Source organism: Uloborus diversus, chromosome 3, assembly GCF_026930045.1.
Source record: "Uloborus diversus isolate 005 chromosome 3, Udiv.v.3.1, whole genome shotgun sequence".
In the NCBI taxonomy this organism is placed as follows: domain Eukaryota; kingdom Metazoa; phylum Arthropoda; class Arachnida; order Araneae; family Uloboridae; genus Uloborus; species Uloborus diversus.
The window spans coordinates 63945036-63959269 of record NC_072733.1 but is presented as its reverse complement, the minus strand read 5'-3'; the positions used below and the strand labels follow the sequence as shown (position 1 = coordinate 63959269).

The 14234-nt window shown below is 33.0% G+C and overlaps 1 protein-coding gene across 1 annotated transcript in view; it reads left to right on the top strand.

The window, feature by feature from the left end:
- LOC129218772 (uncharacterized) overlaps positions 1 to 14234 on the top strand; it is an 81504-nt gene that overhangs the window by 43392 nt on the left and 23878 nt on the right. The window contains exons 6-7 of the mRNA XM_054853095.1: positions 4258 to 4545; positions 6459 to 6590. Coding sequence (XP_054709070.1) covers positions 4258 to 4545; positions 6459 to 6590 — 420 coding nt within the window. The remainder of the gene's footprint in view (positions 1 to 4257; positions 4546 to 6458; positions 6591 to 14234) is intronic.

Genomic DNA, 14234 nt, shown 5'->3' with positions numbered 1-14234 from the left:
CTCTTTTCGTGGCCAATTAATTCATTAAAATTTTTTTTGATCCACATAACTTCCTTAGATTGTTCACTAATTGAAATATACTCCGCTTCCATCGTTGACAGTGCTACGCATTTTTGTTTGAATGTACACCATATTATTCGTACCCTATCCAAAAACACTACAAGCGCCCCCCCTCCCCGGCATTGGAATCCGGTCGTCGTGATTTGAGGCTTAATCTGTATCAGAATAACAATGATTTATTCAATTTACAGACAAAATTTAGATTTCAGGGATCGACAAACCCTTCAGGTTGTCTCACAAATCTCCTCTTTTAAATCCGCATATAGATAAGCATTCCAAACATCTGCTTGGAAATGGACCCAATGCAGCTTATACACAGAAAATGAAAAGAAGGACTCAACCAATGGAATGGAAATTACTGGAGAGAACACTTGCGAAAAGTATCCCCCCCCCCCCCCATAGCCGGTGGTTACCTAAAATTACCAGTCTGGCCTTGAAGCGCATTATTTCGTTCTGCTTATCTGTTCTGTTGCGCTTTGCCAATCTTCACTTTCTGGCGTTCTAAAACTTCGTTTCAAATTCGAAGAAATTACATCTTCGGAACTGTTAGCTTCTAGCTTACTTGAATTATCCCCCCTGTCTTCATCAGAATCTGATACTTTTCTTGAATTATTTCACAAGTCAAATAAAAATATTTTGGGTCAGATTCAATTTTCAGAACAATAAACCTCGCCTTCGCGATTCGACTTTAGAACCGTCGTGTCAATATATACTTTGCCTTGATATTTCTTTAACCCATTTAATTCTCACAACATGCTATTTTATAATTTTCAGGATATTCTTCTTCTACTTCAGATTTACTCAGAAGTGAAATAAAACTGTATACCTCTGTTTCCCGTTCCTGTTGTTTTTTTTTTTTTTTTTTCTTTTTTCCCCGCCCAGGATTCATTTTCATCGAATTTAACATTCAGCGCTAAATCTTGTCACTTCGCTATTTTCGGAGTCCCAAATTCTATAACCTTTCCTGCGAAACGCATATCCTACCATAACCTTTCCTACGAAACGCATATCCTACCATGACTCCCTGTTTAGCTTTCATATCCAATTTCTTTATTTTCTGTTTTGGAAGTCCAATATACGAAATACGGCGATAAAATACGGGAGTGTTTGAGTCTAAGGACCCTTAACCTTCAAAATGTTCGATTTTCTGGAAAAAATATATGTTATGGCTAATTTCATTCTGAACAATTTGATACCTTATTTATTAACATACGCAAAAAACTTTTCAAGTTATCGAAAAAATGCGTATACTTTCCCCATAGAGATTTATGTTAACAGCAGCTGTTTAAGCTTCTTTTTCTCGAGTTGCGTTTTCTCAGGTTTCTCGTTTTGCGCGCATGATATATATATCTCAGAAAGTTTTTTATATATTTCTGTAAAACTTTTTGTGCATGCTTGTCTGGTTTAGTTTTATGATTTGAAGCTACATTTGTTTATTTTTTTTAAATTATTTAATTTATTTTTGAAATTTTATAAGTTATCATCAAAATTTTCCAAAATTTTGTGGGAAAATATTTTTTTATTTTAATATTAACTTTTATTTTTAGTTAAAATTTAGGTTCAGATCATAAACCAGACAAACAGCCATGAAAAGTTTTGCGGAAATGCATAAGAAACTTTCTAAGATATCATGCACGCAAAACGAGAAACCGGCACTTGAGAAAAAGAGGCTTAAACTGATTCTGTTAACATAAATCTCTATGGGGAAAGTTTACGCATTTTCACGATAACTTGAAACGTTTTTTACGTATGGTAATAAATAAGGTATCAAATTGTTCAGAATTAAATTATGCATAACATATATTTTTTCCAGAAAATTGAAAATTTTGAAGGGTAAGGGTCCTTAGACCCCTTAACAGATGGCTTTCTTCCCTCTAATAGCTCATAAAAGGTTTTGGTTTTGCCTTTTAAAACCGCTATAGTCCGTAAGTAGTGGAAGTACATAGCTGCTTCGGCTCAAAACTGCTGAGGCAAACCCGATTCATATAAAAGTGTCCTAATTCCATTCATTAATGTTGAGTTATAGTGTTCTATGACGCTACTTTTTTAACTGGAGGATTTGTTGGTTTTTTCGATTCTTATGCTTTGGTCGCTAAGATAAATTTCAAACCGGGAGTTCAGAAATTCCTTTCCGTAATCGGATCTTTCCCGCAAACCTCTCTGTTCTCTTTTGAAACCTGACAAAGTATTCGAAAACCTCACTTTTTTGAAAAATCGTCTGTTATTGTGAAAATAATCCCCCCCCCCCTAAAGATATCAACTGCTAAGGAACCCATCGCATTTAAATGCAAAAGATCTTACCCGGCTTTGGCTTGAATCTCCGTTACAGGTTTAAACGAAATTCTCCGATTTTTCTATTTTACACGGATAACAATCTGATATATTTTTGGTACAGATGTGATATACCCCCCCCCCCCATTTGACGACTTCCGATTTTTTGCACAAAATTGAAATATTTTTCTCGCCGATGAGGCGATGCCAGTTTCTTCAAACTTGAACGTTAATTATAAGTTAACTCCAACGTGTTGTGTATCTGTAACGTGCCATTGCCATATGATGTTTTGTTTTAGACTGAGTGTGAGGATTTATTCCATAAAAAGGTAAGTTCTTCATTTTAGAATTCAAAAACAACTCTCACTTGCGAAATTCTTTGTTTTTTTCAAATCCTTGATGGGTTCTCGTAGTTTTTAACTCTATTTTTACTGCATGTAAATTAATTTTACAAAAATAGTACGGTTATTTTGTTCTAAAAGTTAATTCTTATCGATGCCACGAATTATTTAGACATACAGTATACTCCCATTATCCGTGTGCGGATTATCCGGTTTGCGGATTATCCGTGCATCATTTCGGAATCACACTTTTCTAAAGCTTCGATGATGTTATCGATAATATCATTGAGAAAGTTAAAGAAATCGAAGGTTTCGAATCAGTTGACGCTGAAAATGTCGGAGAGTGGTTTAAAAGCGACGAATGTGAATCAGGATTTCAATGTCTAACTGACGAAAATATCATTGAACTTGTTACTGAATCAAACGCAAGTGATGATACCGAAAACAAAGATGAAGAACATGAAGAAAGTACAATTTCACATTTTAATGCTCTACACTCTGTGGAACATTTATTGGATTACATGAGTGAAAGAAGTTACGATTACGGAGAAATAATTGTAGTAAAAAAAATTCGTACGGACATACGCAACAATTTAAACAAACAAAGAAAACAAAAATGTATCACCGATTTTTTTTAAGCAAAAAATTTTGAAGAAAAGTTCCTGGGTTGTGTGAGTGTATATATATATATATATATATTATTTAGTTTTTTCTAATTTCCCCTTAAATAGTTACCCTGCATATTCCTTAAATGATTTTTCAGATTATCCGTGTTTTTCGATTATCCGTGCTACGCCGCCCGGTGATTAGCACGGATAACCGGGAATATACTGTATTCTATTAACGTGCCTCCTTTAGGTACTGAATTCCTGAAAATTGACTTTAGCATTTTGTTGACTTGAATTGTTGACTTCAGCATTTTATACAAATATAAAGGTGTTATTTTATGTAAAATATAATAGGTATTTTGAAAGCATGTCTGGTTTTAAACATATCTGGATAGCAAATAAATTATTGTATTTTTGTATTGTTTATGTTTAGGATGTTCTGTTGAGACATTTCTACTTTTCATACATCGAAATTTGAGTAACTAAGCGCTTTTTTAGCTGAAATAGTTAATGATTTTGGGGATGTTTTCCGCTTTAAACATCGCAATTTGAATCGCTTTGCTCTTTTTTAGCAGAGTATGAGAAAAGTTATTGTTCGATGAAATGCAGAGCAGTAATAAACTGTAGAAAAAAACGGTATATTACTATAAAAACATTAATTATTTTTTGCAGTGCATATACGAGTATAGACATAGTCAAAAGATCAGTTACTTTATTACTTCTGTTTCTCTCGTAAAATAATGCAATGCTCCAATAAGAAGTGTATTTTTGCTATGCACTAGTCTTTGCTATTTTCTATCTTTTTATAGGATTTCAGTACATAGTAATATGTTATCCATATTTTTAATATGTTTGAAATTACTCTTAAATATACTCTTAATTTTGAATGTATTTTTTTTTAAAGGAACACAACTCTGAAACCAATATTGGTATTGATAACCAGCATTTATTTATTTATTTATTTCTAATATTTGCAGCATTGCCGATTGAACGCTGCCCTTCGTTCCGTGACCAGCCTTTGGGAAGTACCGCAACATACAATGGAAAATGCTACATTTTCTACAACAACCAGCCTCGCAACTTGCTTTCTGCTCGAAGATTTTGCGAAATTCGGGGAGGAAATTTGATTGATGAAACTAGTCCAGCCTTGCAGGGTTTCCTCAGCTGGGAGCTCTTCAGAAGACACCGCAACGATCCTAATGGACAATACTGGCTAGGAGCCGTCCGTGATCCACGAGATCCTAATAATTGGAAATGGATAAATGGTGAGCACGGTTGCGTGTCCTGAGGTTATAAATGAACCTTCAGAAGGTCGATCAAAATTGTGGGCAGATCCTTTTCCTTTTAATTAAATGCGTTTTTTTTTTTCCTGCATAGCTGAACTTCAACTATCGACAAATGAAGTCTGATAGGTTCAGGCTATTAGCTTTAAACTAGTATTATGCAAACTATTTGGACTTTAAAACTTAAAGTTCATTTGTATCCGAAATACATATATATATATTCTCAGTGCACGTATCCAGATTGATTATAAGAAAATAAATTAGAGAGAAAGAGAGATCTTTAGTTTTTGAGATGTGAGAGAGACCGACAGTTAAAAAAAAAAATTCCTCTTTTTTTAGACCTACAAACTATTTAGAAATATAGATCCCACGAGATCCTAATAATTAGAAGCGGATAAATGATGAGCTTGGTTACGTGTCCTGAGGATATTAATAAGCTTCAGAACACGTAACCTGAATAGAAAGTCAAACAAAATTTGTTTGTTTCTTTTCTTTTGCATCATTATTTTTTGTTACATAAAAATTACGTTATTGACAAATAAAATCTCTTAAGCTCATCATTTTAGTTATAAACTAATATTATGAGAATTATTTGCCCGTGGAAAACTTAGACTTTATTTATGTCTAACAAATACATATTTTCTCACATATTCAGAGTATAAAAAAGTTCTTTTACTGACCTATAAGTAAGATTAATTAGTAGATTTTTAGTTTGAGAGTAGACAGAAACCTAGGATAGAAAAAATTAAACTAATAATTATTACATTAGTCATAATGAACATAAACAAACAAATGTCAAAAAAGTAATTACTATTTATTTATTGTCTATAGACTATTTAGAAATATGAATGCAAGTATTTCAAAGACAATATCTAATTTTAAAATTGAATAATCTGAGTATTTACTTTACTATTCATCCCTACATCATTTTTATGCACAAATTTTTCTAAAAAAAAAATAATAATAATAATAATGCGTGTATTCCAAATTTTGTAGTGGAAATTCTCGTATGTGCTCTTTAAATCGGAACATTAATTAATAATGTAAATAAACATCAGGCTGTTTAAAATTTATTTATATCATTTTAATCAATTTATCATCTACATTACAGTTAGATAAAAAAATGTAATAATCTTAAATTTTTATAAGCTGCTACAAATTAATGCTAAAAACATATAAATATTTCTCTCTAACTTATTTAATAATCGCAACAAACTTTCATTTCAGTAAAACTTCCTGCATTTTTCTTACTACAAACTTTAACAATAATTTGCACTTATATTAATCTGTGTTTTATATTTACCTTTTATCCCCATTGTTTACATTTTTAATACTTTAAAAGTACCAAAACAGTTTTTCATGCGATGCAAATTTTAATTTTGTTGGTCAGCATAAAAATAGCGAATATTTTGCCACAGTGAATAATGTTTTAATAAACATACAACAGATATGAAGTTATTTATAACACTAATTAACTTCATAGCAAAAATCATTCATAAAAGTAACTGAAATCATTAATTCAATTGCTTATTTGTACTCAAATTTGTTTAATCAAGTCAGACTTCATGATATAATTTCATCGGAAGTAAATTATGCTTTTAAAATCAGAGGTAAGTTATCAAAAACCAAATCTATGTTTCGTAATACACATCTATTGGAACATTAAGGGTAAGTTTCCTTGTTTGATAATAAATACATGCACATGAAAGCTCTCGAACGTTTTTAAAAGTAAGTAATGAGTGGTTTTTTTTTTCTTTTCCCCCTTAATTGCTGAATCGTTTTGTTTTACATTGAAATGAAAAGTAGTACCTGTGTCCTTACTATATCACTACCATCATAAATTATTTTTTAGTATAATACATATTTAAATTATAGCAAAATCTTCTCTATAATAGGACAAGATGTTTCTGTTTCGTTTTGGAATGCCGTTGGCAACAAAGAAAACTGTTCCAGATTTGATGGCTCCAAAGGCTGGCTCTGGTCAGAAACTAATTGCAATTTGAATCTCAACTTTATTTGTCAACATAGTAAGTCATTCTGAATCAAAAATTGTTTTAGACTTTGAAATAGTTATTTTTGGTAGGGCTACATAAAAGGCCTTAGTCTTTTGCTAACTTAGTGCGACTCCTACATTTGATAGCCAGTCTTTTCATGAGCCAGCATTAAGGCGCAGATATCAATCGCACTAAGATAATTTTGACGCCCATTCACCCACCAGATATAGACACCTGGGCTCTGATGAGGCGAAATTGCGCTAGGAATTCAGTATTGCCAATGTGTGTGGGTGTCTAAGCAAAAAAGTGTCTAAGCAAAATTGGGGACACTGACGTTTCTTCGCCTATCCAAGAGTTATTCAAATTCGGCTCATTAGATCGCTGATAATTTTCTGAATTTTTAAGATATTCAACTGAGTTGTGGAACCTAGCTGGGTTTTGAATTATGAAGTCATAAATTGATATCTTTCAAGCATGCGCAGTGAAAAATTAATTGCTTTAACTGTCCATAATTTATCAAATTTTTAGTATTTGAATTTCAAATTTTAGTATTATAATTCTCTTGTACGCTGTAAAGTTTTCTAAAAGTTTTGTAATCTTTGATGGTAAAATTTGCCTGTTATGAGCCAAAAGCCTTTAAATAAAATTCGTAATTATGAAAGAATTTCTTATATCTTCGTGAATATCAGTGATACTTTCTCGAACGTAAGTAAAATAATTTTAAATAGCAGGGTAGACCGGGAGGCACGTTTACGCGTATTTTTTTCAATGAATTTTCTAATTTTTATGTTTTAAATTAGAAACTTTTAGACATTGCAGTTTTATGAAGCAGTTTTAATGGGGTCAAAATTGGTACATTCAGTTGTTGCTCAGCTTGCGTTTTTAACCGTTAAAAAAATATTTTTGAGTCAAAGTCGGTTGCGTAAACTTGCCCCTGACACGGGGCATGTTTACGCATATTCATTTTGACGCATAACGTGGTTCTACTAGTGTTTTGAACATAATGTCTTACCATCGCAAAAATAAAGCAAATTTATTATAGAATAAAAAGTGTACACAGTTGAAGCTGAAGGAGCATGAAGACAGCACTGCATGATTGTAAGCTATAAGATACGAATGTGTAACTTAATTAGAGATGAAAACAGTCGGAAAAAAAACGTTTTTTTTCCGAAGGAGTAAATTTCCACTTCGGAAAAATTGAAAAAAAAAATTTTTTTTTCAACTTTTCAGGGTTTTAATTGAAATTGTCAGCAAAGACTGATTAGAAATTTCTTACGCTTAAATTCTAATGCAATTTCCTCCGCCCTCCCCCCCCCCCCGTTTTATGTTAAAATACTGTCTAACATTAATGCAAGTTGTTGTATGACAATATAATTTGCATATAGATCAAAAAATGTTTAATAATACTTTTTTCAAAAAAGCTTAAACCAATAACATTAGTAGAATTTATTTTCCTTCTTCATAAAACAAACAAGCATAACTTTAATCACAAAACTATGTTTCTGCTGACTGTGCGAACCAAATGCACAGGGCGCAGCAAACAAAAAAGGGGGGGGAGGGCAGGCAATTTCCCGAGAAACTCTTTAAAACAAATAAATTAACAAAACACAAAAATAATAATATGAGAAGACCTTTAGTAATCAATAAATTTAATTGGTTTCAAACTAGCAGCCTTTTGCAGCAATACAGAGATGCAACTGCTTATTGAAATTTTCATTCACAGCCAGCAAGTCCTTTAATCAATCATTTTCCCTATAAAGCAATTGGTTTAGAAAGTTCAAACTTATGTGTAGTTTAGGGTAGATCTTTGACTCTGAAACAGACCGTACAGTGTAATAAATGAGATTGAGGTCGAACGAGTAGAGCTTCCACTCTAAAGATGATATCATGTCAAAAACAATGCACCTTGCACCACTCGTCTTTTTGGCCATATGAATCGGTGTAGAGTTAAAAGAAAATGCTCAGTCTACAATGCTGAAGTGCTCTTAGGCCCACAGAGGTACAATAACTTCTAAAATGTCCTTCTGGTTCACTTTTTGGTTTATTTTACGGCCCTCATCCACAAAAAATAGAGGTTTTTTGTCGCTTGTGCTGATTCCATCTCAGACCAAGACTAACTTCGGATTTTGGCGATATCTAACACTTTCTGAGGTGCTTGGAGTGTCTACAGACCAAATCCTATGGTTCTGGGGGATGTGAGCTGGTTGAACGGTAAATCAGGGAAAGGTATTTCTTCCAGTGTGGACTTGCGGCCCGTCTCAAACGTTTCTGGCATCTTTGGAGTCATACGAATGCCTGAACTTTTTGGAACTCGTAAAACTTCTGTTTGAGCTGTTTTTTCCCTCAGTCGCACTTATCGGTTAGAAATTCCCACAGACGACTGCTCTTGTGGAAATCCAAGGATTTCTTCATTGAACTCACTTTTGGATGACTTGACAATTAACTGAAATGTTCACTGTTCGTTTTTGTACACATTCCCGACTATCATTTCCAAGCCACTTGAAACGGCATGCCGTTTCAAATACTGTTTGTCGAGGGACAACAAGCAAACGAACTGTTGTTCTACTTGCTTAAACAACTTAAAATAGCAGGTATTTTGCTTAAAATTGTAAGCAAACCGAAAACAATACATAAACCAGGTAATATATTGTTAAATTATTTTCTAATAAAGTGAGAAACAAAAATAAATTAGGCACTTATTAAAATGAAATTACCTTTCCTCCATTCGATGATACAATTTTTGTAAGATTTTTTTTTTTTTTTTTTGACACACCCCGTACATTGCCGTGCTAAGCAAAAAAGGGGAATTTGCAGTTGAGCTCTAGCTGAGATACTGTATTTTAAAGTGTGTCTCTCTCTCTCTTCCATATATTTGATTCAGATGGTTTTTTTTTTTTTTTAGAATTTTTCAAAACAATAGTTCTTGATCAAATGACCCTAAAACATTTTATTTATTAAGTAAAATACGAAACAGAGAACATACATTATAATAACTCAAATTTTTTCAATAGTGCTGGTATGACTACTTTTACTACTGTGCTTAGCACGGCCGTATGAATAATCTGAAACTGTAGTTTCAGTTTTGGTTCAGCCTACGAAACACCAATTTAGTTTCGATTTGGTCTGAGACTGGATTGGAAAAAATCAAAACTCAATAGCTTTCATTTTCAGACAGTAAAGTTACATTGTATTATTTTTCTTTCAAAAAAAAAAATCAATCATGTTTGAAAGTCAAAAAATTCAATTAATACTTCAAGTTTCAACGACATCTAAAATAGAAAATGTAATTGTTATGATTAGACACACATTACCTCGTGTTTCATCATGAAAGCTCTCTGTTATAAAACAATTTTTTTTTTGTTTGTTCTAATTAATCTTACCTTTATGTGTATTTCTGTCAAGCAGATACGTGGATAGCACATATTTCTTAATGCTTAACCCTTTATATGTTCCAAGAAACACAGAGCTATAAAGAAACCCTAATTTTATTCATAAAAAAAATCAAATTTTCCATTCTTTCCAATTTTTCCCGAAAAAAACGGTAAAAACCGGTTTTTTTTCACCATTTCAAAATTTCCGGAAATTTTACATCTCTAAACTTAATTATAAATTAATTGGGCATTTTCAAAACTAAATAGCCGGAAAATACTAAAAATGTTTGAGATAGTTTGGAGCGAAAAAAGTGTCAGGGGCACGTTTAAGTAAGACACAGTAAAACGATCGTAAAAGTGCTCCGACGTTAAACGCGTAAACTTGCACCGTCGCCAAGTTTGGATTTATTTTAAACGCGCAAAAAAAAATTAATAAGTTTTCAGTTCATACAATCATAATTCGCAAAAGAGGATACAATTCTGATAATTTTTACACATTTGTTTTTTTTTTAACTAAGTATTATTTATTCACACTAAGCTTCAAAACGTTCAACACAAAATTTATTCAACTTGGTAAAAAACAGATTATTCTTTCTGCATGCTGGACCGAAGCTCAACTAATGCTCAAAAACTTGTGAGAACATTTACTAGAGAGTGGCACCAATCTGTTATGACTATTGGCTCTCCAGTTATAATTCGTTTTGAAAAAAGAGCACTGCGTAAACGTGCTCATGCGTAAACGTGCCCTAACTAACTGATTTCTGAAATTTACAGCTTATTCTCAGTTATTTGCGATGAATGATGATAAAAAAAAAAAAATTTTGTTTCCCTCTATTTGTTACTGATCCCCGAAATGCAAGGATGATATAACTTTGATTGGAAAATGACAGCTGGAGCATACATTTTATGTGACAAAAGTTACAAAGCAATTGGTTTCTTATTTCAGGAAAAATCCTTAAAAATGTGGATTTTTGAAAGTGTCCTAGGACTTTTGGTCATATAGTGTACATATAGTATTACCAATAGACCATGTACAGCGAAAAAAGTAACAACGAATATATTGATAGCTCAGCCAGAGAACAATAAGCCGGAGTAAATTAAAAAAAGACTCAACTGAATATTAGGGAGCTTCAAAATTATTCCACAGTACCAATAAGAACAGTAAAACACACACACACACACACACACACACACAACACTTTTAAATAGGAGGAAAAATTAGACAATAATTGTCCTTATTAAAAATCTCTGGATATTGAATGTAAAATAAGCGACTTGGATGTCACCAAGCAAGTTAAAAAGAAAGCCAAATCAATATAGATGAAGATTTGGCAAGTCCAAACATTTTGTTACTAGCCCAAACAAGTTACACAAAACATTACGAACTGATACATTGGAAAACTGCAAATGAACTGCAGCGGTCCAAGAAAAATGATGAAGCAGAAAAGTAAAAAGGTTTGGAATGAATACATTGTAATGCACTGAGAAAGAGGAAATTTGAGATTGATTGAGAGTTAAAAATTTGAAGGTGAATGTAATTGAAAAAAAAATGTATATCATTTTATCACAAGTGCATCAACACAAAATTCCAAACTGTTCAAAGTTCAAAAGAACGGTCGTTCATTTTTTATGTGAACGAACGGATCCGTTCATTTTAAGGTTTCGTTCCTTTTGACCCGTTCATTCATGAACGACACATCCCTAATTTCCATCAACATGGTGGCGAGTTTTAATATTTTGTTAGACAAATGCTTTACAGTCAAATATTTTCAATTCAATAAGACTTTTTAACATCGAAATTTACATTAACCAACATTTCAAGCCATCATGCGTTCCAATAAAACCTATCCCTTCCTTTGACGTAGGAGATTCGAAGTAGATTCTCGATATGGAAAAGAACTGTCATTTTCTCTTGCTCCATGCCCTTGATAGTTACGACAAAACTAAAAGGACATCACCGAGACACAAAGGTCACATTCACAAAGCGTCAGAATTGTGACATCTCCCTGAAGTTACGCTGAGATGCATTTCCGATATGTTTGATGTGATTTCGCTGCGACGTCACTGAGTCAATTAATTTGTTAACCGGTCACTTTGTAACATTGTGAAGACATTACTGCAACGTCAGTTTGTGACGTCGCCACAGATCAGGGCCGCGCCGTCCCTATGTGCGAAGTCGTTCGATGCACGACGGCGCCAGAGCCAAAAAGGCGCCGAGCTCTACCGATTAAAAATGCTTCAAATGAAGGGGGAAAAACTCAAACCAAAAAAGTAAAATGGGATTCTTCATTATATCTAATGGCGACTGTGAAATTATACTGCTCATAGAAACAATTAATCCGTCTCGCTGAGAATCTGAAAGGAAAAATTATTGACTTGCTGTGTCTAAACATGCTATTCAAAAGCGCATTTTTTTACACTGAAAGCAAGGGGCTTTAATTGTTGCATGCATTTACTTAAGGTTGAGCATACGAGGCGCATGCATTAGCATTTTCCTTCTAAATGTGGAGCCGTGAATGCTATTTCGGTATGTCTATAGTTAACAAGGTTGAGCATACGAGGCGCGAGAAATTTGCTATTCCCCAATTTAGTTCTTACGGTAAATATCTTGTAACAGAATTTGTGCAATTATAGTCTTTTTGTGAGTTTTAATTCGTATAAATTCCATTGCCTCGTGTTATCATACATAAAAAAATACAGTTAGCACATTTGAATATTATTTAGATGTGCGTGATATTTAGAAATTGTATACAATAATTTAGGTTAAATCTTTAGTTTCGAAAAGTAACGATTTGATAATAATAACTCGATTCTCCTCCCAACCCCCCTTTTATTTCTTTATTTGGGTGTTAAGTTTAAAAAAAAAAAGCTTTGGAGGGAGTGTATGTGTTTTAGATATTAAATTCTATGCCTTTTGTAAAGGTTTCGTATTTTAGAATTTTTTGTTTTTTCTGGAAATGATTTCAGTTTCAGATTGTAAGTAGGAATATCCTTCAACTGTCATGTATTGATAGACATGAACTTTGATTAATTATTTATCAATTTGAGTTTAGAGAGATATTTAGAGCTGCGTTAACTTCGATATTTAAAAATATTTTCTTTTTCCAAAATAGCATTAGCATATTAGCATAGCAAAGGCAGGGTTCGTCAAACGGGGCCCAATACAAAAAAACTCACCCTTTTTTTCTTGGAGGGGGGGGGGAGACATACTTGAAAAAACGCACTATCTCATTAAAGGGAGTTTTTCTTAATTTTCTACATTTTGAAACACTTTCTTCAGAAAGAAACTAAATATTGATCAATACGAAGTCTAGATATCTTGCTTTATGAACAGTATATCAAATATTAGAAATTTAAGCTGCATAATAGATTTTTTCCATTTTTTTTGAAGTACTTATTAGACTAAAATAAGCAATAATTATTTTAATCAAATTCCAAGATTTTTTTTTAAAATTATTGGGGTAAAATGCTTTGATTTACTGAAACTGACCATCTCTTTTTTAACAGCAGCTCAATGCAGGGTTTCCAAGAAAAAAAGTCAGATCTCAAAACTCAATTTCGATAGCTCCCCCCCCCCCCTTTCATCCATCCGCCTTTACTCGAAATTACTTCGAGATTTGAAGCAAAAACGTACACTGTGTTCCAAAATAAAAAATGTACAGTTTCTTTTTGATAAATTAAATGCCAAACGTATTTTTTCCATACTACATTTGTCTACACAACCTCACCAGAGGTGTTGACTATATTTTGCTCGAACTTTACTGCATAAAGGCGCTCAAAAGACATTTGCACGACGGCGCCGATCAAGCTTGGCGCGGGCCTACCACGGATTGACATTCATAGGTTTCTGTCGACTGCTGATGATTTTACGGTGACGTTTCGTGACTGTCACGCAACTTTCACATAAGGTTCCCATTTTAGTCACTATCATTAAGTGCGATAATGCTGAGTAATTCTAAGACTTTGCGGTAAGACAAGAAATGACTGAGAAAGTTCAAAATTTTCGGATGGTAAGGACAAAGCACCTCGGAAGCGAAATTTCAAACAATACATGAATATCTCTCAGTATAAACTTATGTCAATGCTATGCAAAAAATAATTTGTGATGATTAGGATCAAATCGGACGATTTCCGCACGTCTCTTTGAAAGAATGGACGAAAAAATGTCTTGCTGTTCAGCTAAAGAAAAATATTTAAAATATCGCAGATGAATAATAATCTACTGAATTGCTAATAATTCACTGAAGCATATTAATTTTAAAATTTAAATAAGAAACACTGCAGGCATAGCCACAAAAATATAATT